We start from the raw sequence: 22,359 nt of genomic DNA on the forward strand, positions 1-22,359 counted from the left end.
TTATATTTTGCGGGTTAAATTCACCAGTTTCATCACAGTCACAGCTAAGGGATATTTGCCAATATCAAAAAGTCTTACACAATATGATTTCATTTCAGTTGAATTGAGGGACCTGTGATTGTATGAGACAGTATCATATGCCCAATTAGACTTAACCATTACTTTTAACAAAAGCATAAAATTTGGCTCGATAACAAATGTCAAGGAGACAGCGCTAGGCACCATTATTAGCTTAAGCTTATGGAATTTTACATTGCATAAACAAGCCTAGCAGCTAGCGCACTTTTCCTGTACTCATAGCTGAACGAATGACGTGTATTATTTTTACTTTTTCGTGCTCACTGCTGGTTTAAGTCACTGCATGTCCTGACTGAACACCATGGTTAAATTTGAGCCTACACGCACGTTTTTTCAGCTGAACATTGTTGAAACAAAGCAAGTAGCAAGAACAACAAGATAGTGAACGGCTGAGTGAGACCATTTGTCCGAAATCCAAAATATTTCCTCTGAGGGGAGAGTAAATATCCTTGTCGTCTTTCTTTTGGATGCTTGCCATTACCCGCCTGGCACTAGAACTGTTGTTTAGGAAGGAGGTGCCATGGGAATTTCAAAGTAAAGGTGTATCTTTAAAGATGATGCTATGGACCGATGCTTTCACGTTGCGTCGATAATATTGCATCATTAGTCATTAAATTGATTTAAACGACCTGAAACAATAAATCATTACACCCTTCCCGGCCTTCATGTTATTCTTTTAAAATAGATTCAGATTGACACAAAAACTGTAATGTTTTTAATTCTTGTTTTTTTTTTTTTTGTCCTCCTGCAGCACCGTTCTACAGTGGCCTCCATGATGCACAGACAGGAAACTGTCGAGTGTCTCCGCAAGTTCAACGCTCGCCGAAAACTCAAGGTACTAATCCTACATATTGATTTGACACCTTCCATTTATTGTTAAAGAAATGAGTCACACTGCTCATCCTCTGCCTCCTATGCATATCTTTTATGATCTGTGCAGTCCTTCAGTGCATGATCATTGAAATCTTTCTTTCTAATCTATATTGCTGCCTGAGTATTAAACCTCAGGACTTATTTTGCTGCTTTTATGCTTTTCATTTATATTTATTTATATTTACATTTTGCATTTTTGCATCTTTTGTGTTCTTTTAACGTTAACTTAAGCTTGATTTGGTCTTTCTTTATTTTTATAGCACTTCTAAAAACATAGTTTTAAATGTGCTTTACAGATTAAAAGCAGAAACAGAAAACAAAAGTAATTTCTTTTTGGTATTGTAGCGTTGAGAATCAAAAACTGTGAAGTACTAAAAGTTGGCATTGAATTTCTAATCAGTTTTTTGATCTGTTGATCCTGATTTAAATAAGATGTTACCAGTTTTAGGCAGTTTTATTGAGGTACTCATTGTTAAATGGGCTCTGCCTCTATTGTTAAATGAAAAAAGGGAAAATACTTTTATACTTCCCTAAACAGAAAAAGATATAGTCTCTGTATGGACACAGAAACATTGTGTTAGCAGCAGCCTTTAAACATTTCATTACCCAGCTCTAGTGGATGTAGTTTGCATTCACAGCTGCACATGCAAACTAATGGATCATGTAGCAGTTGTTCTTTTTTGTCACATCATTTAAATCCATTTGCATACCAGAACATGTTATTGGACGTGGAGACGTGAAGACTATTAATGGTTCATCTCCCCTATTTAATTATTAGATACTGTTTGACGGAGAACAAACAAACCGTCAGCCTTGACTGGATTTAGCCGCACTGTGATGAAAGCAGAAAGATAAAAATGTTATTGTCCCATTTAGAAACGAATACAGAGCAGCGAGTCCAGAAGAAGGGAAGAAAAAAAAAAAATCCTGTTAAATAAAACAAAACTCCTTGCTCTCATTATACCTCCCCTCATTTCTCTCTCCTCCTTCCTCTTCTCCTCCAGGGAGCCATTCTCACCACCATGCTGGTGTCCAGAAACTTCTCAGGTGGGTGTGCACTTCGCCCTCAGCCCTCCCACGCAGCACATGCAGAGGGAGAGGAGGAAGGAGTGGATAGAGTCCTCTGCACCTCTTTTAACCCCCTCACCACACACACATACACAAGACGCACACATGCGCACACACATACACACACCGCTCACCCACTCATCCTCAAAATAACAATGTTTTTGTGTGTGCACAGGAGTTTGCTTGCTTACAACATTCAAGATTCTTCGAGTCTAGAAATAAAAAGTATCGATAATGGTGGATTATTATAAGTGCATTGCATTCTGATATGTGATATTGTGTCATGTTTTATATGTGGGTGTCAGTTACGTCCTTGTCCATGCTAATGTCTCTCTCCCTGTGTGTTTGTGTGTGGGCGAATGTGTGTGTGTGTCCCTCTTTTCTGCTGCCACTGGAGCGTTTGCATGTATGAGAGAGGGAAGCCTAGACTTTTATGAGATTTATTAATGTTGGGGGCAAGTGTGGTGTTATAAAACCAGGTGACTGTTAAGAATCTGTGTCGTTACCTCAGTCTACTGAGAGTGACTTGTTTTCGTTGAAGCCTTGTTCTCAGCCTCTAAGTAATTGGCCAGTCGATGGCTAATGATTTCAACCCTGGGCCTAGGAAACCACAGGGGTGCACGTCTTTTGCTCCAGCCCATTTCTGTCAGCCCTTGTGATGTATCTGGGCTAGCCAGCACAGCCTGTGATTTTCTAGGCCCACGATTGAACAGCGTGAGATAGATCTGCCTAATTTGCACAGCCCCTCCCAACTGTAGCATTTCTGTCCAATAGTGGGCCGGCAGCATACCAACTCTGCTGCTGCCGCCTCCTCCACGGCCTCACTGGCTCAGGAAGGTACGTCCCAGAGACACGCCCATCCTCTCCACACACAGTTACTTCTTTGGTTCATAATACAGGGGTGGGACCCTATTACCACCTTCACACTCCTGCATGCAGCCTCTGCCAGCATCTTCATCAACATTCACACACACATGCACGCAAACTCGCACAGATTTTGTACATTAAGGGTCTTACGGGTGTATATGTCTTTGCCGTAACGCAAAGATATCACATTTTATGCATACAGTCATATACATCAGCATCACTTAATGATAATCGATTCAACTTGCACTCCAAAGTGCTTTTTTACATTTACACTTCACTCACCATCATTCAGACTCGACCCCCATTTCATCTCCAAAATTAGTTCTGTCGTCACACGCTCCATCCTGACTTCCACCTGACCCCACACGCCCCAGTGCTCTCCCCATGTGAGGGGAGGCACAAGGCATACTGGGGCAGGGGATGAGGAGGGGCATGTATCCTGGGGGCGGGAACTGACACTGCAGGGGGCCGGCAAGAGCTGGGTTGGCGTGCTGCCATCGTTCGACCTGGGTTTGGTGGGAAGGGATGGAAAAGGCGGATGTTGAGGAGCTGAGGGGGAGAGGTTTAGACCGAGACGGATGGGAGGTGCCGCTACCGGAACCTACTGTTGAAGCCATCATCGTTGTGCAGCCTTCCTGATGAATCCCCCAGAGGTTAAAGGCATCCCACGTCTCATCTCCCCCTCCTGAGGTCTGTTTTAGTACTTTCCAAACAAGTCTCTGTGCCTCCTCGAAGAAATGCCACAAGCCAACGTTGCAACAAACCTGTCACCCAGTGACATATTCCAGTCACTCTCATTGTGGACTGAGGGATGGACTATTTTGAAAGTACTAATATCAGTCTCAGCTCTCATCCTGCTGGGTGGGGACGGGTGGTGAAGGTCGACGATTCCGATGGTGGCTCCATGGATTGAGTAAAGTAGATCAGTCAGTGTAGAGCAGACTGGATTTTCTGTCACCTTTTCAGACGGGAGAATCGTCTCTGCTCTACAGTGTAAATAAATATCTGTAGGTAGGATCTGTATAGGCAGGATAAAGGTAAAACTGGAGAAACCTAAAGGGAGGAGGGTGATTTTTACTTGAATGTGTGAGTGGTGCGCTGAGATTCCGGGTGTTTGTGGTGGTTTGATTGTCAGCTAGAGCCCTCCGAATGCAGGGCTTCCTCACTGAGACTGGACAAAGTTGCCTGTTTGTAAGTTTCCGTGAATATCATGAGTGACATCATCACACCAGATGAGACTCCTCAACTGTCTTCTTTTTTTGTAATTGCTTAGCTATTTTTTTTTTTCTTGGCTTTTGGTCCTCTGATGATGTCACTCATCACTGTCCACAATCCTAGCACTTTTTAGTTTTGTTTGTTTTTTTACTATACTGTAACTGCTTCCTTGCACATCTCTGTAGAGTATGGCTAAAGCAAGGCTTGGCGGTTTGCTCATGATGTTTCCTTTTTCAATGACAATATAGCAATAATGTGACAGAAGTGTGCGTTTTGAAGCATTTTCCTAGAAAGGTGTTTGCCTTGCTGTCTTTCGCATGTGGGTGTCCTGTGTGGTTACATTCTGTAAAATGCTCTCGGGAGATACAACATCAGATGCTTTCTAATCCGTCCTTCCCTGCAGGCTGGTATCTTGCTCGAGTGGTGCAGCGCTCCCACCGTGGGTCACTTTTACCCCCTTCCCACCACAGCAAATCATGTGCTGGTTCTGGGCTGGTGCTAGTGCTGGTTCAAAGTTATTGCAACCTGTGAACTTTTTAAGAACGGTTTGCTTTTCCATGGGTATGAGACCCACCATAGCGTCTCATCCTTCAGTCACTGCATTCGTCTCCAATTTCCCAGCATTATCAGGAACAACTATGGCGGACTGCATCGACTCTTTTCAAGCATAGCAAAGTGTTACATTGGCATCCAAACATGATTAGTACTGGGGCCACTGTTTCAATTCGTCCACAGTCTTTATTCTCCCATGGATAAGTCCGAAACACTCAACACTAGCTCTGGTTTTCAAAAAATGGCGGTCAAAAGCGGTTTTAGTTGGTACCTGGTCACGATTTCCCTGCACCCGGCCCCTGACGTAAGCTTTTCTTTTTTGTAGAACCAGCAAAGTGTTGGTGCCTCTCTGGAACCAGTTTTCCTGGCCAGGAGCCAGTTCATTGGCTGAAATGCAAATAACTGGTTCTGGAGTAGGCACTGGCTCTGAACCAGCACCTGCACCAGATTGGACTAAAAGGCGTACTTGGCTCTGCCTGTGCTAAAATGCGAAATTGGCGAATTTCTCTTTAGGAGCTGGAGGGACGGACTTGTTTAGAGAGCATTTGTACGTGGTGGTCCCACGCTGTCGTAATTAGCACCCTGATGGCTGTTTGGTAGAAGATGTAGATGAGTTCAGAGTGTAAACAATCAGCTCTCCTTTCCCTAGTCGTGGAATGAACATTTTCTTTTATTATATATTTTTTTCCTTCTGGATGCTGCATGGCAGGGCCAAGATAGAAGCTGCAACAGCCAAGATTAAGGAGCATGAGTTGACACTTGATATGTTTGCTGCTGTAAATGCTGTGGCCCTTATCTCCATTCTCTTGTATTGAAATGCTCTTTCGACCTTCCCCTCTCTCCCCCTCTTTCCCCTCTCCCATTTCTTATTGGAAGGTAAGAAACACAAGATAAGATATTTGCAACCCGTGTGTGTGTGTGTCCATAGAAAACGAGAGAAAAGGAAACAACAGACAGTGAGAGCTTCAGACTGAGGGGAAAAGTGACTTTGGCCCTGAACAGAAATCAATGATTTACATTAACCTCGCTCATCACAGTCAGTCCTGGCGGCAGTTTGAGTCTGACCATCACTCTCTTTTGAGATCTGCTGGGGTCTTCCAGGCAGGAAATGGATTTAGGAAGTTTACTTTGCTCTCAGGTTTCTCTTTTATCCCCAGATGGCAATGAATGGATTATGATGTTGAATGGGTTTTGCAGAGTGTAGCAACTTGCAAAGCCAAGGGGGGGAAAAAAATGAACAACAAATCCATTAAATGCATGTTATTCTCAGACATCAATCTAGACTTACTGTCATAAAGGCTCAGGTATTGGGGTTTCAAAGATTGTGACAAACTGCAGATTTCTTGCTCAAGTTGCGGATTTTCTCTAAAAGCTGCAAAAGAGCTGTGTGGATGCTGTCGTCAACAGTTAAACTCTACCTGTTTCTCTCCCTTTCTATCCTCCTCCACCCTTTTTTTCAGCATGCAAAAGTTTACTCAACAAGAAGTCAGATTCTGCTAAGGTAAGGTTGTCTTGTCACCTCTGTGCCCTCTTTTGTTCTCCTACACTGCGTCCTCTCCTTCTGTATTTGATGACCTCCTTTTTTACTTTCTGTTCTTATTCCGTACCCTGCTGTCTCTCTCGGGCTCACGTTCTCTTCCTCGTATTGTATCAAGAACAATCTTCATACAGTTCAAGATTTTTTTTTTTTTTTTTTTTTTTGGCTTAAAATTCCCATTCATTTCAATTGGGGATTATGTTATAACTCAGGGCTTCTCAACCTTCTGTGGCCTGTTTTCAGATCCAAGAATCCCATCCACAAGTTGGAGAAACTTGAACTTCTTTTACCCAGTTCTGGTCTCATTAGCTGTGTTTCTATTAAAAGGAGCAATATGTAAAAAAAAAATTAAAAAAAATCACTCTAAACAGCTAGGAGACAGCATATTGCAAGAGTTACTGCTAACTGCTGCTAATGGTAGCTGTTTTAGCTAGCTAGCTCCGTTTGCCATGCAGCTAGCAGTCCATACTGGGAGTTGGGGCTCCCCTACCTAGTGCAAAACAACAAGGAATTGTGGGAAATAATTAGGCATGGGCCGATATTAGATATTATCGAATATCGCGATGTTTGCCTCCATATGCGATATTTTTCACAATATCAAATATCGAGCAGCCGTTCCGGCATTTTTGAGCTTTTATTTTAAAAAGAAAATGCACAAGGGCTATCATGGCAGCTGGGGCAATGCGTGTCGATATTTTGGAGGTAACTGCAGGTTTATTGGCTAGAAGTGGCGGCATGCGCTTTAACATACAGAAATGGAGGACTTAGTTTCTAAGAAGGTGGCCAGCTCACCAATTTTGTAGTATTTCGGGTTTAAAGTGGGAGAAAATGACGAGCCAAGGGATTTGAAGAGGCTACATGCCATTTTTGCTGTAAGCAGGTGTTAAAGAGGACAACAACACAAATTTGCTGCTTTACCTCAGAGTCCATCATCCAGCACAATTCGCTCAGCTCATCTCGCTGAGTGAACAAGTGATGATTGATTTAGTTTTCTCCAGTTATGCCGTTTCCATCAACATTTTCTTATGCGATACTTCAAAATGTGCATAAAACACAGCTAGTGTTGTGTGTCGTCATCGGTCACATCTTTCCTGTGTTGGTTTTACCCTTCCACCTTTAGTCGGTCTCACTCAGAGGGTTGCTGCTCTCTCTCTTCCGAGCAGTCTCCGTCATTCTCTGCTGCTATTAAGCATCTCTCTCCTCTCCTCTGCCTCCCCCTGCCTCCCTGTCTTTCTCCCCTGCCCCAGGGGTCTCTCTGTGCAGTTAAGTGGCGGAGGCATAGAGAGTTAGTGAGGCAGTAAAAAGGATGATCTAGAGGCCATTCTGTGGCACTCACCCTCTCATTTACCCTGTTAGCTCTCAACAGCCCGGGAGCGTCGACCAACATTAGCCCCATTCCCTAAAAGGCGTATAATTCTAATGCATCTGTGTGTGTAACGTATGTGTGCGTGTGTGTAACGTGTGTGTTCACTTTGAGTGTCTGCGTTCTCGTCCCAGCCTTCTACCAACAACAGTAAGAACAGTATAGTGAGCGCCATCAATGCCCTGAAAGACACCAACATGGCAACCAACGCCCAGATGGTACAGTAGGCCGCCGGAGTGTCAGTTCCCGCCTTTAACACCCCCCCAACCCCTACCCCCCCCAGTAGTTGCATAGTAGCCCGTTGTGCCTCATCCTCCATCGTCATAGTTGCTGCTTGTCATCCTTCATCTACCATCCAGGAGGTGTTGCACTGTAACACCCCCTGCCCCGGCAGTTCCCATCCATTTTAGCTATTTTATCCCCCCCCCCCCTCCCGGCTGCACATGTGTTCCTGAATCAAAGCTTTTTGGAAACAATTAAAAAAAGCTCATCATTACTTTGAATCTCAGGCTGCACATGTGCACCTTTTTTTGGATTCCTAAGGAGCATGAACTTGTCTTTAGGATTATATGCCTCTAAAGTGGCAGCGCAGAGAACTGTAGAGTCCTGGTTCAGTTAGTTCCGGCTGCTGATATCGAAGTAGAAATTATCATGTAATGGCCTCTGTGTTATCTGCTTTTTCGCCCATGCTTAACCAGCCCTCCCCCTAACTTTTTCACTGAAGTCAGCACGGCCTTGCACCCATCTGTCCTAACATCTTACCTTGTCATCAGTTTTTTTTTAAGCCCATCCAACCATCTTCCTCACTAAGACCATTGACATCCTTTCCATACTGCCATATGTTTATCGTTGTGCTGTTATTCAGTGTTAGCATGTTGAGATTTTAAGACGCTTTACTAGCATGCATTATATATAACATCTTGTTCTGGTGTGGCTACATAATACACTGTCTGATCGTTAAGGTGGTGCTTCTCAACTGGTGGTGCAGGACCCGGAAGTAGACCTGGGTGATGAGGCTGAAATCAGTATCAGAATATTAATTAATATTTTAACAGTAGGTTTTGTACGTAAATGTTAGATAAATCACATATATTATTGATGCTCAGTTCAGATAAAACCATGGCTGAAACAATTAACAGATTAGTCGACCGACAAAAGAATTGATCAACTATTTTTAATAAACAAGAATGGCTCTCAGTAGAGCGCATACCTCTGTAAAGGCCCAGCAGCCTTTAATTCAACCAACCCTAACCCAAAATCAAACTTGATAGCCTTTAAACCACCCAAAACTGCTCAACCATAATTTAAGCTCACCAGATCTAGGCTCACTTATTTTTTTTATTTTTTATTTTTTTATCAAGATCCATGCATTATTTCCTGAAATTAACAAAAAATGTGAACATTTGAAGATCTTACCTTGGATTCAGGCAACTGGGACTGTGAGAAAATGGGATTTTGCTCTTTTTCTGATTGATATCTGATAGAATGATTAAACGTGATAAAATTGGCAGAATGATCGATTTTTGACGACAGCAGAGAATGACATCATCACAAAACGATTACAGAAAATTATGAAGCAACAATCTTCAGTGATAGTAAACTGGAATACTTTTTGTTTTTGGACTAAACAGGCCACATTAACACGTCAGCTTGAACATTGTGAAATTCTGACGATCATCTCACCATTACTAAACTAATCACTAATGAAAATAAGGGTTAGTGTGAGTGATCATATCCCAGCCCTAGCCATGGGTGTAGCTGACGGTTTTGAAGACAAACCTACTGCTAGGAAGGAGATGTGTTAGGTTGTAGAGCCCATTGCTGAGGTGAGGTATGGGGCCCAGTTTAAAGCCAGTTGAGAGGCACTGGTTCAGGAGTATGACGTCTTGGTCTAACTGCTCTGTTCTGCGCTACAGGAATCTCAGAGCACAGTGGTGCACAACCCTCCTGATGGAGTCAAGGTAAGATGTGTGTTTTGTCTTAGCATTTATACACTAAAATTAGCGCATACGTGCAGGTTTTTTATAAATGCTGGTAAACCCTCTAGAAATAAGTGATTGACTCCTTTCCCACTGCCAGTGGACGAGTTTGCCTTCCTGTTTTAGTTTTTTTCTGGAGCGTCATAAGCGAAGTGACGCACCGGAAAACGGCAGCACCGATCGAGCAGCCAGCACAGATCTGTTGCTGTCATTAAGGCTAGTGACAATATTATGGTGGTTACTTTTCTTTATCTTTACGCACCAAAATCAACGGGCGTCCAGGTGCCATGTTTCCATCACTGCAGATTGAAGCTGAAGCTGATAAATACTGGGATTACTGCAGAGTCATTTGACCTGCTAATCAATGCTGATTGTACCATTTCTGATTGAAGACAGCAACCAGATGTTAGTGGGTGTTGGTGTTTTTTTTTTTGTGGTATCCGTCTAAGCGGTGCTTCCCTCTCAGGCCCGTTGGACTACGAGCTGTCTGTGTTCATTTCAGTCTGTTTCTGATTGTCTGTCTGCGCTCCACAGGGATCAACAGAGAGCAACGCCACCAACGACGAGGAGGAAATGAAAGGTAGGAAAGGTAGTCAAGTGTTTTCTTCCCCATTTCCTGTTCTTATCCGCTCTCTCTTTCTCTGTCTCCCATCTAGTGAAGTGTGTTTAATTTGACTGTCGTGACTGGCAGGTGTGCCGAGATGCAACACGTGTCTCTCACACTCTTGACTGTGTGCCTGTGGTGTGTGTACGTACGTATTTATCGTGTGTGCGGCTGCGTTTTTCGTGTGTGTGTTCTAGCGGACAGTTCGGTGCTGAGTCAGAGCAGCGCCACAGAGGAGATGCCCCCACTTCTGCCCTCACCTCAAAGCTCACCTGCCAGTAAGTTTTTAACCATGGCAACCAGAAGCTATACGGTCGCCACTGGCAAGGACCTAACACCCCCACCCACCCAACCACCCGCCCCACCCCCACTCCCACCTTGGCTTTTTGTAGTCACTGGCAATGACGTCTTACATCTTTGAGCTCCCTCACTCTGATCCACCAAGCTCTTTTTGAGGGTTCCCACTGGTTTTGGAATTTGTGGAATATTGTTGATTTATGTTTCTTTTGTTTTGAATTTTTTTTTAAAGAAAACTCAGGGACCATCATAGAGTTTTTATCTTTCTTAATATTGCAATTGATTTGATTTATTTTTAAGGATATAAATTCCAGTTTATTACAACTTGGATCATATTTTTGGACTTTTGGATTCAGATTGGTCTGATAATCACTAAAAACAAGTCCAACATCACAAGCAGTCAGACATGTTTTAAGTAAACCTGTGTTCCTTGGACACCAATAACTGCAGTAGCTGATTCATGACCAAAACTTTAAGGTGAAAACAGACACAAATAAGTCCTTTTCTTTGTTGATTTTAGATGAAAACATGCAGGTCGATGTCATTAAACTCTAGATGATTGACACTCTGCAACAGATCGTAAAGTCTAGAAAGGTAGTTGATTGAGTCCTAATCGAACACCATGTTTGTATTCAGTCAAGCCTCTGGCTGTACTCAGCACTCACTAGAGACTCCAGTTACATTCTTCAAGTCTCTTCCCCTCTCTTCTCCCTAAATTCATTAATAAGGTACATTTTCTCTCCAGTCAGCAAGAGTACAATACACCTGACAGCGGAGGTTATGCATCTCCTCAACTTGCTGCTTTAGAGAAGTTGAGAGGCAAGAGTGAGGATAAAGTTAATACCTGCATAAGGATGCAACAATCTACTAACACCAGCGCTTATTTTCCTGAATTTAATTCTTCACGTGACTACATGAAGATCATTGTACGGTAAAATTAGGTCATGGACTGCTGTGGCACTAAAATCTGAATCAGCTGCTCGCCTTTATTGAATGTTTATGATGCTAAAGATGATAGAACTATAATTATTTAATGTGTTTCATCACTCACGCTCCTTCAAAAGCTGCTCAATAAAGTCGGATCAATAAATCTCCAGTTTCCATTGATATGATTGTCTGACCATTAATGAGACCCAAGTTGTTATGAAGTGGAATGTTCCTTTATCGGGATGCATTACCAGACTTATTACTTTTTCACAAACTGATTGCAGAAGGTCATTTCCTGCTGTGTGTACATCCATTACACTCGACATTGTGGGCTCATTTCTTAAGAGCCAAACTTTAACTGCTTTACTACCTGAATTTAACTTCACTGAACTCAGAAGAAACTTAAAAAAACAACAGCAGGGGCGAATTTTTTAGGTCACACAGGCTCTTTGACCTAATTATAGAAAGTCATTTAAAAAAGAAAAAAGAAAAAGTTGTGGAATTTTTCATCAGGGCCACTGTGGGAACCCTGAAATGTGTGAGTGTGTGAGTCTGTGTGTGTGTGTGTGTGTGTGTGTTTCTTGGTGCATCTATCCCCTTGTCCTCCTAATGTGACAGCACCAGCTGGAGGAAGCCTTGCTTACCTTGCAGCTGGGTGTCCTAAACCGGCCTCCCAGTCTGACAGGCCCTGCTGCCTGTCTGACTTTCCCGGAGTCCGTGCACACACACCATAGAGCATCAGGTTTCTCTTTGTCCTCACATTGTCTCCTCCATGCTCCTCTCCTCTGTCACGTACTTTAATCTTTTAATTTATTCGCCATCTCTCTCTAATACGCCATTCTCTGCTACATCGTTATCTCACCTCTCCCCTCTTTCAAATCTTCCCCACTCTAATCTCTCTCGACCTCTTGTCCTCACTTCCTGCTCTCTCGTCATACACACCTGCACTTACAGGGACAGACTGATCTTTCCCCTCTCTTCCTCTTAACTCCTCTCCTGCATCTTTTATCCACTCTCACCTTCCTTCCTTCCTGAACATGCTTAGTTCCCCCCACAGGCATAACACGAGCTAATAGCAAACAATGGCTTCGATCCTCTCTTTGCTGGGTGCTGCAGCTCATCAGGCGAGGCTTTATTAATGTATGTGCGCATTAGGGTAGAGTAGACGTGAGCAGAGCAGGCAGTTAAATGACTTCCACATCACACAGCATCACGATCAGAGCTGCCATCCTGTCCTCTTGTTGCTCATCTGCATGCTTGTCATAAACAGGGTTCGTACAGAGTCTTGAAAGTTTGGAAAATTACTTAAGGTTAGGAGTATGCTTGAGTTTGAGTTTAATCCTTTGACACAATCTGGTGTTTCATCTACACAATCACTCATGTAAACCAAAAATGTTTTAATATTTGATATGAAACGATCTTGTCGTCATTTCTTGTTTGTCTCCTGGCTTCAGAATGAACAAGAATTAAATAATAATGTCCAATCAGAAACAAAGTGACAATATACATTGATTTCTGGAGGTATAAAGCAAACTTTTTCATAATTACATTTATAGAAATCATTAGATTTGGTCATAGAGGCTTTGACAGTTTCAGGTTTAGATACCATGAAAGAAGAGGTTGACATACAAATCAGTCACTGAAGATCTTTCTCGTCTGATTAACATTTCTTCCCTTACATAGTGCACCTTTAAGGGCAGATGTAATAACAATAGTTTGGAGCAGGAAAAAGTTGATTAGCCAATTGATAAGACGCTACAAAGAAGAAGTTGTGACATTTCATATCCCAAAGGTCAACTTCACTGCGACATCATAATATTTGGCAATATTTGGCATCTGTCCATTATTCAACGCCACACAGCTCAGGAACAGCAACTTACGCAATATATATCTTGATATTTTGAAATCTCTTCAAAAGCACCTCATACATGTTAACATTGGGCAACAAAATCAGATGTCACAAAGTTATTGATGAAATGCCTCCATGTTGATTTTGCGACAGTATTGTGGGGATGACTATTTGCTTTTTGACAAAATACAAACACAATGACATTTTTGATCAATAATCATCAGTAATGTGGATGTAATGACTGAGTGGGATAAGGCAAGTTTTAAATCAAGTCAAATAAGTTCAGAAAGTTGCATCACTTGACTGTAATGCAGCCTTTAAAACCAGGAATAGACAACGATGCTGGACATTCATTGATCCATTGACGATTATCTGCCGTTAATGACAGTTTGAAAAAACATCGATGGCGACTAATCAGCCAAACCGATTTTATCAGTTGACCTCTACAAGAATTTTCCTCTTAATAAGCTGTACGAACCCTGCATGAACTAAACCCACACTAACTTTTGAGTGTCCTTCATTTATTACTAATTTTACTGATTTCTAACCCACGTCAGCTTTGTCTCATTCAGTTTTTAATTTTACTGCATGTCGTCTGCGTGTTTTGGGATGCTCACATGTACGTTTCTGTCATCCTTGTCATCCATCCACGTTGTTTTGTGTTTGTTGACCACCCCGTTGTGTGTTTCAGTTCCACCGCATGACGTAAAGCGCATGGCATGGAACAGCACAGGCAACAGCTCCTGCCCTGACTCTGAGCTCTCACAGTCCTCCATGCCTGCCGCTCCACTAGGGAGCAACACTGTCGCTGCTATAAACAACACTAAGCAGAGTAAGGACACAGTCTTGACTAACTTGACCTCAGCTTTTCCTTGCTGTCTACTCACTGTAGCTGTCTCACACTAAAAGCTTGCATCTCAGTCATTTAGTCAGGTTCGAGACTCTTCTTTCTGGCTCGTTTTCGCCAGTTTTAAGACTTGAAATGAGGCAAACACCTCCACATGTTGTCAGACCAATAATACTTGGTTCAGGTCTTAAGAAGGTTCATTTACATTGGCTGCAAGTAAATACAAAATGGCATGAAGGACAAAAAAACAACAATGTTTTAGTCGGTCTCTCAATACTTTCTGGCTTCCCTTCCTTGTCCATTTTACTAAAGTAGTAAATTAGTTGCAGGTGTGAAGTCTCTGTTTTTTTAAAAAAAAATGCTAAGTTATGTCCTCAAACATCTGGGCATTGTAGTTTTTATCAAACATTGCTGAAACAGGACTAAATGGTACATTTGTTAGGGCTTATTTTCAGCTGCAGATTAATACACATTCAGTGCTTTTAATGTTATGTAGCATCACATGGTTTCACGGATGTTTTAAAAATGAATCCTGGTATTTTTAAACCCGAGCACTATGTTTACATATCTGGATGTGTTTAAATGAGTAAAGTTTTGGAGTCGGTGCAGTAGATCACCTCAGGTAGCTGTCACAAACCTGGCTACAACAGCTGCGGTGCAATCCTTGTGGACAGGCTCAGATGTTAAATGTCTGAAAACAATACATAAAGAATCCCTCCAGAGAGAGACCTTTTTAATAAGCAGTAAGATGTTTTTGTTTTACCAGAACAGCCGTTACGTAGCTTTGTTAAAACCCACCAAACTCGACTGACGGAAATACTACTTTTACCTCACAGAACTCAGGAATTTCTGCCTACCGGTGCTTCAGATGGTTCGTTTGCTTGTGTTTATGTGTGAATTTTAAAACACCATAATCACAAAAGTAACGGACTAACCCCTTTTTAAATTGTATGTGTTGAAAAGTTACAGGCAACAAACAATTTGAGTTTTGTTTTTTCCCCTTTTCAAACCTTTATTTAAGCCTCTAAAATCCTTGAAGTTTCCCTTGTTTGCAATCATGTCAAGATGCACATAAATTTGCAGAGTTAAAACGATATATTCAGTGAAACCAATTGCACACTGAGGTTAAGTGATGTCAGATCACTGTCTTGAATTGTCCCGGGTTAGTGATATGTACAGGACTGTGGTTTTGTTAGGAGGGAGACGGCAATTTGGGACTAACATTGTCTCTATTGACATTATTGAAACCGTTATTTTTATTTATTTGTTGATTTGTAAACCTGGTCAGAGGCAGATGTTAAGGCCGTTTCATAGAAAATGACTGTAGCCTTGAAAGTGATGTGTTGCGAAAGTAAGTCTATGAGCTTGAAAGGTCTTAAGTCTTATAAATCTGATCTCAAATGCCACTGATGATCTTTTTTCTGGAGCTTTCAGTAGCATCTGTCAGTCTTCCTCAGTGGTAAAAAACTTGTCAACAAGTTTGCTCAGTTGTAAGTGGAGCTTGAGTTCAGATTTCGCGTGTCAAAGCTTATGGTGTTTACAAGCGGAATTTTCTGTGTTTTGTTTTGGTGGCAGTGTTTGCTCACACAGCAGAGTGTTCAGTCAGTTTTTGTGCTGCACAGAAGGTGAGAATCAGAGCGACGGATAGTGATGAGGGGTAGAGTCGCAGTGACGAAGCAGCTCAGACCGAATGATGAGCTTGTAGCCGCAGACGAGAGAGCAGAGAGAGAAAATGTCATCAAGCAAAACCACCACATAGTTAATTGTTGTCTGGGCTTCTAACAGACCTCTCACCATTTACCATCTGTCTGTCTCTTCTCTCTGCTGCTCTCTCTGTAGCTCGTAAACAGGAGATCATCAAGATAACAGAGCAGCTGATTGAAGCGATCAACAATGGAGATTTCGAGGCCTACACGTGAGTACGGCTGCATGTGTATAATGAAAAGCAGTGGATGAATTTATGTAATGTTCCAGCAGCATTTCTTTCTTAGGTCTCTCTCAAGTTTTCTCAAGACTGTGTTTCTCTGCACTAATGTCTCTGCTTTCTCACCCGTCTCCGTTTCTTTCTCAGGAGGATTTGCGATCCTGGACTCACCTCTTTTGAACCCGAGGCCCTGGGGAACCTGGTGGAGGGCATGGACTTTCACAAGTTCTACTTTGAAAACTGTGAGTCTCCTCTTGTAGACACACAAAGCATCTGTCTATTTTAATCTGCTGAACAACAGCCAGGTGAAGCTTTCTCTCAGAGTGAGGTTCACCAGAGAGGGTGGTCAGTTTTTGGGAAGTAAATTTGTTTTGTTTTTTCCATGACCGCATCTGAAATGTCCTAGTGTTGTGCAACGATGATCTGCTTTATACTACTTTCTCCACTGTCCACTGGTCTATCCGGTAATCAAGGATACATTTCACCGTCTTGTCTCCATTTGTTTTGTGCAGTGCTGAGCAAGAACAGCAAGCCCGTGCACACCACCCTGCTCAACCCACACGTGCACCTGATCGGCGAGGACGCCGCCTGCGTCGCCTACATTCGGCTCACACAGTTTGTGGACACCACGGGCCGCCCTCGTTCCAGCCAATCGGAGGAGACCAGGGTGTGGCATCGTCGCGATGGCAAGTGGCTCAATGTTCACTTCCACTGCTCAGGAGCACCTGCTGCACCACTACAGTGATCAGGTACACACACACACACAGATGGTGTCACACATGTAAAGTAGCCAAGATAAATTTAGATTTAGTTGTTTCAGTAAAAGACCCGTCAATCAATTTGGCTGTTTTTAATCGTGTGTTTTGATTCTGAACATTTAGATTTGGATGTCACAAATCTGGTTTATTGTAACTTTATTTTCAAAGCTTTGGCCATTATATCTGTCTGAATGGTAACACGCCCACTCATCACTGTAAGAAGTCTGTGCTTCTGAGTTAGAGATGCACCAAATGTGAAATTCTGTGCCGATACTAATGTTTAAAATAACTATTTTGCCAAAAGTCGATGCTGATGGGTTTTGTTTTGTTATTTATTTTGTGTTTGTTGTTATTTTTTCCCCCTTTTGTGTCGTGGAGAAAAGAAATCTTCGTTATAAGTGCACAAATTTGATCATAGACAATTCTGAAGCAGTCTTTAATAGATACTTTTATATGTAAAAGATTATTTTTTTTCTTTTATTAAGTAACTTCAAAAGCCTTTTCAGCCTGCTGTACAACTACCTACTCAATAATAAGAATTTTTCAGTACTTACGTAGCCTTACAAACTGATGGCAGGGATGCTGAGAGCCTGTAGTTTATAAATGTTGTAGCGCAAAATTGATTCGACACAACAGATGATAAGCTGCTGCCATCAATGAATGTCATCATATTTGCAGATAACAGTCAACAAGACAAATATCTGCTGATATATTAGTGCGTCTCTTCCGCGAGTGTTCTAAGAACGGCTGGTTAAATTGACTAAATAAGTTATAAAGTCGGTCGGTAAACTGTGATCGATGAAAACTTCACTCTTTGCATTTTCTCCTCTGAATAAGTTTTGCTAATTTTGAGGTTTGTTTAAGAACCTGTCTGAGGACATGCTGGTGGCCCTGGAGGTTAAATCTGACATGTAATCTCAAAGTCCCCCAATGAAGTCCAGCTGGGGACCTCTGCCGCCGCCCTGTTCTGTCCTCATTTCCTGTCAGCTTTCTGCTGAATGCTACTTAAAAAGGCAAACATACTTTTTCTAAAAAGCTGTCCGATTGCCTGACTGCTCGTGTTTCTTCCACATTGGACTTCTTTTTGGAAGCATTCTGCATCTTTCCCAAAAGTTATCACCTAACGGCCAAACTAAGAATAAAAATAAAATCCAGTAATAAACCAGAATTATTCTTTATTAACTTCAGACAATTTTAGTGAAGCGTCTTTGGAAATGAAGCCTAATTTCAGTCTCCTCTCTCCCCCCCCAGTGGTCCTGAGCCTCCAGTCTACTGGAGTGTGTGTTTTGGGGGGCAGTTTTTTTCAGCGAGCGTGTTTCGGAGGCACGTCCTCTGCGTGGATTGGCTAGTGCCAGGAGCCCGGCCGGGCGAGATCGCATCCCTCTCCACGATACCAACCAATCCTGTCCCCCCTTTGACCTGCTGGGGGCCGGCTGAACACAAGACACCGCCCCCATGGGATGATGCATGCATCTGGCGCCTGATTGGAGGGCGCGTCTTTGCCCTCTATCCCTCCCCTGGCAGCCATCTTTTTTCTGCCCGCGCGAGATGAGACGTCCTGCGTGAGGAGAGGATTTACAGTTGAACTTGTGACAGTTTATGAGTATGAGTTATGAATATGCTGTGTAAATTATGACTAGATGTACCAGAAACCACCAAAACCCAACCAAGCATTTATATTCACTATCTAATAAGGGAGGAACAGAAGGGAGTGTGAGGTTAAAGCAGCTGAGATTTTGGACACTTTTTCTTTTTTCTTTTTTTTTTTTGTTGGTATTCTAGGGATTAACCGGGTAGAAAGTGTTGTGCTCGTTACCCGGCGTTGGTGTGAAGACGTAGGGAGGTATTCCCACCCCACAACTGAATTCTCGAGGGGGAAAAAAAAGTCAAGTGGGCTCAGTCAGAGAACTTGATGACGAGAGAAACTTGATATCAAAAACATGAAGCACCAAAGTGTAGAACTTTAGGCTTTTTATGTGTTTATGTGTTTTCGTTTGTGTGCTTGTTTTTTTTTTTGTTTGTTTGTTTTTTGTTTTTTCTTCGACCGAGCAGAAAATCGTGTCGTCGTGGGATTCGGGGCGGGGTGGGCGTCCGATTTGAGGTTAAATGTTTTGTTGTGTTTTTAGCGTCCTGTTCCCTTCCTGTGAATAACCGGAGCCTCTTTTTTTATTTTATTTTATTTTTATTTTTTTTGTCTTTATTATTATTATTATTATTATTATTATTATTATTATTATTATTATATTTTTTTTGTCTGACTGATCCTATAATCAAGGCTCCTTTTTAAAGCAGCTGAGTTTTTAAAAAAAGAGGGATTTTATTGTGCAAGTTTAAAGCTAACCTGCGCGTGTTAACACGTTCTGTTGTGTCTGTATGCAGTGGAGGGAGAGAGCGGCCCGGGGAAGGCGTCTGCGTTTTGCATGTTTGCCCGCCGCCTCTCCCTCATTCACCCCCGTCCTTGACCCTCCCCCCTTTTTTCTCTCTTCTTAAACCATTCCCTCTTTCCCTCCTTTTTCTCTGCTTTCTGCAAGGGCCTGGTTTGTTTATAATCACTGTGTAAATACAGTGTATGTATAGATATATGTAGAAAAGTGTAATATATGTACATGTATCTAAGAGACACTCATCCTGTGCATCTGGGCATGAAACCTCTGTGACCCCGTTCTAGTTTAGAAGCAACATTTTCCTCAACGATTCGCTTTAATTCTCCTCCTTAAAGTACTTCCTTAAAAATATTGGTAGCTCTTGATGAATCACGATGATCACACACACACACACACACTCGAGTCCCGTGGCCATAAGACTGTTTTTAAAGACGGGGAATAAAAGAAAATAACAGGTTGAAAATAATGAAACCCTTCTGCCCAACGAGACTTTTTAAAACAACCTCCATCATAGTGTCCTTAACTCCTGATCCCACAATGCTGTGAGCCATCTCTTCATATCATATGCACACACACACTCTCTCTCACACACACACACACCTGGTGGTGTGTTTCGGCTTTGTAACATATCTGCACCACTGCTGTGTGACCACGGTGCCACCCTTGCTGTGCTGCTTAATTGTCTCCATCCATCCGCGACAGTCGAATCTTAAAAAAACCCCACCCGATATCCTCTCCCCCTCCTCCTCCACCCCCCTTCTCCTCCCGTGTACCTGCTCTCGAGATGTTTATTTGTACCTCTCTCTGTTGTTTCTCTGTTCCCGTGTGTTACTGGTTTGAGTTTTTTTGTCGTCGTCGCCGTTGCTGTTAACTTGTCGTTTGGTAAATTTGCCGATCTGCCAAGCTGGAGTTCTGCACTCTCCCTCGCACACAGAAGAAGAAGAAGAAGAAGATAAAAAGGGAAAAGAGGGAGGAAGACAACACAAATTTTACAGATTGAGCGATCACAGATTGATCGGGACAAAATTATTTATTAATGTAATCTACCCTTGGTGGTTTTAAAATCGTGCCTGCTCAGTCGAGAGGAGTTTTGAAAAGCCAGAGAGAGAGCGAGAGAGAACGAGTCGGTGTGGGTGTGCAGGTTTTCTGTGACCTGCACTGTTGAACCAGAGCGGGAGACCTAGTTATATGCATGTTTCAGTTACGCATTTCTACCATGTACCTACCTGAATAAGGATGGAGCTAGTGTTAATATATGATATTTGCATCTTTTGAAATAAGAATTTTCCTCCATCCAGAATGTTGAATAGGTGACATGAAAAATACAAAAAAATGCAAAATTTTTAAAAAAAGGATTCAGGAGCCGTAGCTTGGTATGAGGCCCTCGATGTTAGCGTTTTCCCTGCGTTGTAATGATATACTATTGGGCTGCGCTTTCTCCCCCAGCCTTCACATGGATGCTGGAGTTTTTTTGCATGATCATGATGTACAATGAAATACAACCATGAATTGACGACTATCAAGTGTTTGTCTGAGTGTTAGTTGGTCTTCATCATAGCTTTGTTATTCTTCGAAACTTGGATCTTGAAAGTATTTAATAAAAATACTATTTCAGCACTGGTTTGTCTCTCTCGACTCGTTTATTTTTCTTCTTGTTCCTGCAGTCGAATGTTTGAGCTCCGCTGCGAAGAATGATGTATGAGTAGAGTTCGACACTAGAAGGCTGTTTTCGTTTTCAGCCCTGAAAGTGTACATTTCTGCTGTGCTCGTTGAAAGTCTGATTTTTAGGAGGCGGACGATGCACAGCCGATTCTGATCATGATAAAAACCTTGCTTAAAGGTCCTATTTGTAAGAAAAGGTGATTTGAGTCTCACTTTTAACTCCCACTCGTCAAAAACCGACGCTCTGGGATCTTGTCTGACCCATCCTACAATCCCTAACCGTCGTCATTTGATTAGCAGGGAACCCAAAAATCAACTTTTCTCACTAATGGAACCTTTTAAAGGGTTGAAAGTAGTTGAAAACATTCAATAAATGATCAAACATTATCAAGTGTGAAGAAAAACTTGACATTTCATCACAGACGTCTATTTACTGGGTTGCAGAGATGTCAACTGAAGTTAGCATGCTAACCAGCTAACCCCACCTCATCCTGTCTCAGAAAATTTCAAACAGTAAAGAAAATTAACTGAAAATGCCAAAAAAAGAGAGTTGTCATGGCGTAAAACCAACGATCTGTTGATCTTTACTGATGCAGATGCAAGTCTAACAATTAGTTATTGACTCAATCGTGGGTTTGGAGAATCATGACACTGACAATGAACTTTACTGTGAAGGAGGAGACGTCTTGTGAAATGAAAAATATTTGTATATTCATATATTCTGCAATTTAAATGAGGATGAAGGAGTCGAAGCCCTTTTAAGGATTTTATTGTGGTTTAAAAAAAACAAACATGTCAGACATTTTAATGTCTTAATGCAACTGTAGAGGGAATCTTGAAGCTTTGTCCCCATCGTGTCCTGTCGGATTTAGCTTTTGTTGTCACACGGAAACATTTTTGAACCTTCTCCAAAAAACATCTTATTGGAAAGGCATCCATTCAGTGGAAATGTTGCTCCAAACAACCTGCCAAACAGTTTAGTGTTTACCTCAGCTGCTTTCTAACTCCATGGTTTCTGAACGCTCACACTCGTCTGGTACCACACACACTCAGTGACATGACAAACATGACCCCTTTTTTTTTTAGACATTATAATAACACATTTTATTTGAATAGCACTTTTAATGTTACAAAGTGTTCTACAAAAGAAAATAAACAAGATCGGGCAGATAAAATGAGAGTATCACCAAAGTACATCAGCACAGAGGAAGTAAAGACAATAATGTGTTGGATCTAAAATATATAACCCGTATAAATAAAACATGAAACATTTCCAGAAGCTTTCATAAAGAGAAGAGTTTGAAGAAGCCTGGGCCTGATGACTGTGCATTTTTGACATTTTCAGCCTGGATTTAGAGAGAGTTTCATCAGCACGGTCTCACCCTGAAATCACCAAATTTGGAGCTAATAGAGATCCGATTATGTAACACTGCAACATTGATTAGTCATGCTGAATATCTGCTCATGTGGTCCAATTTTAGGAAATGGAACTAGATCGTCTCAGGTGACATTTAGCTTCACGAACACTGGCCGTTCTTTAAAGGCTCTGATTGAATCGTGCCGCAAACTAAACTG

The 22,359-nt window shown here is 42.0% G+C and overlaps 1 protein-coding gene across 12 annotated transcripts in view; it reads left to right on the forward strand.

The window, feature by feature from the left end:
- The window catches only part of LOC141015745 (calcium/calmodulin-dependent protein kinase type II subunit gamma), a 41,123-nt gene extending 20,381 nt beyond the window's left edge, over nt 1-20,742 (forward strand). The window contains exons 11-23 of one of the 12 annotated variants that reach the window (XM_073489911.1): nt 830-913; nt 1,956-1,998; nt 2,794-2,856; nt 6,114-6,154; nt 7,688-7,771; nt 9,470-9,514; nt 10,067-10,121; nt 10,334-10,414; nt 13,901-14,041; nt 15,896-15,971; nt 16,128-16,222; nt 16,493-16,729; nt 17,990-20,742. In XM_073489911.1, coding sequence (XP_073346012.1) covers nt 830-913; nt 1,956-1,998; nt 2,794-2,856; nt 6,114-6,154; nt 7,688-7,771; nt 9,470-9,514; nt 10,067-10,121; nt 10,334-10,414; nt 13,901-14,041; nt 15,896-15,971; nt 16,128-16,222; nt 16,493-16,725 — 1,041 coding nt within the window. In that variant the 3' untranslated portion in view covers nt 16,726-16,729; nt 17,990-20,742. The remainder of the gene's footprint in view (nt 1-829; nt 914-1,955; nt 1,999-2,793; nt 2,857-6,113; nt 6,155-7,687; nt 7,772-9,469; nt 9,515-10,066; nt 10,122-10,333; nt 10,415-13,900; nt 14,042-15,895; nt 15,972-16,127; nt 16,223-16,492; nt 16,730-17,989) is intronic. The other 11 variants (XM_073489912.1, XM_073489916.1, XM_073489915.1 and 8 more) reach the window with 11 other exon arrangements.
- The last annotated feature ends 1,617 nt before the right edge of the window (nt 20,743-22,359 follow it).

Source organism: Pagrus major, chromosome 20 (genome assembly GCF_040436345.1).
Source record: "Pagrus major chromosome 20, Pma_NU_1.0".
Taxonomy (NCBI): Eukaryota; Metazoa; Chordata; class Actinopteri; order Spariformes; family Sparidae; genus Pagrus; species Pagrus major.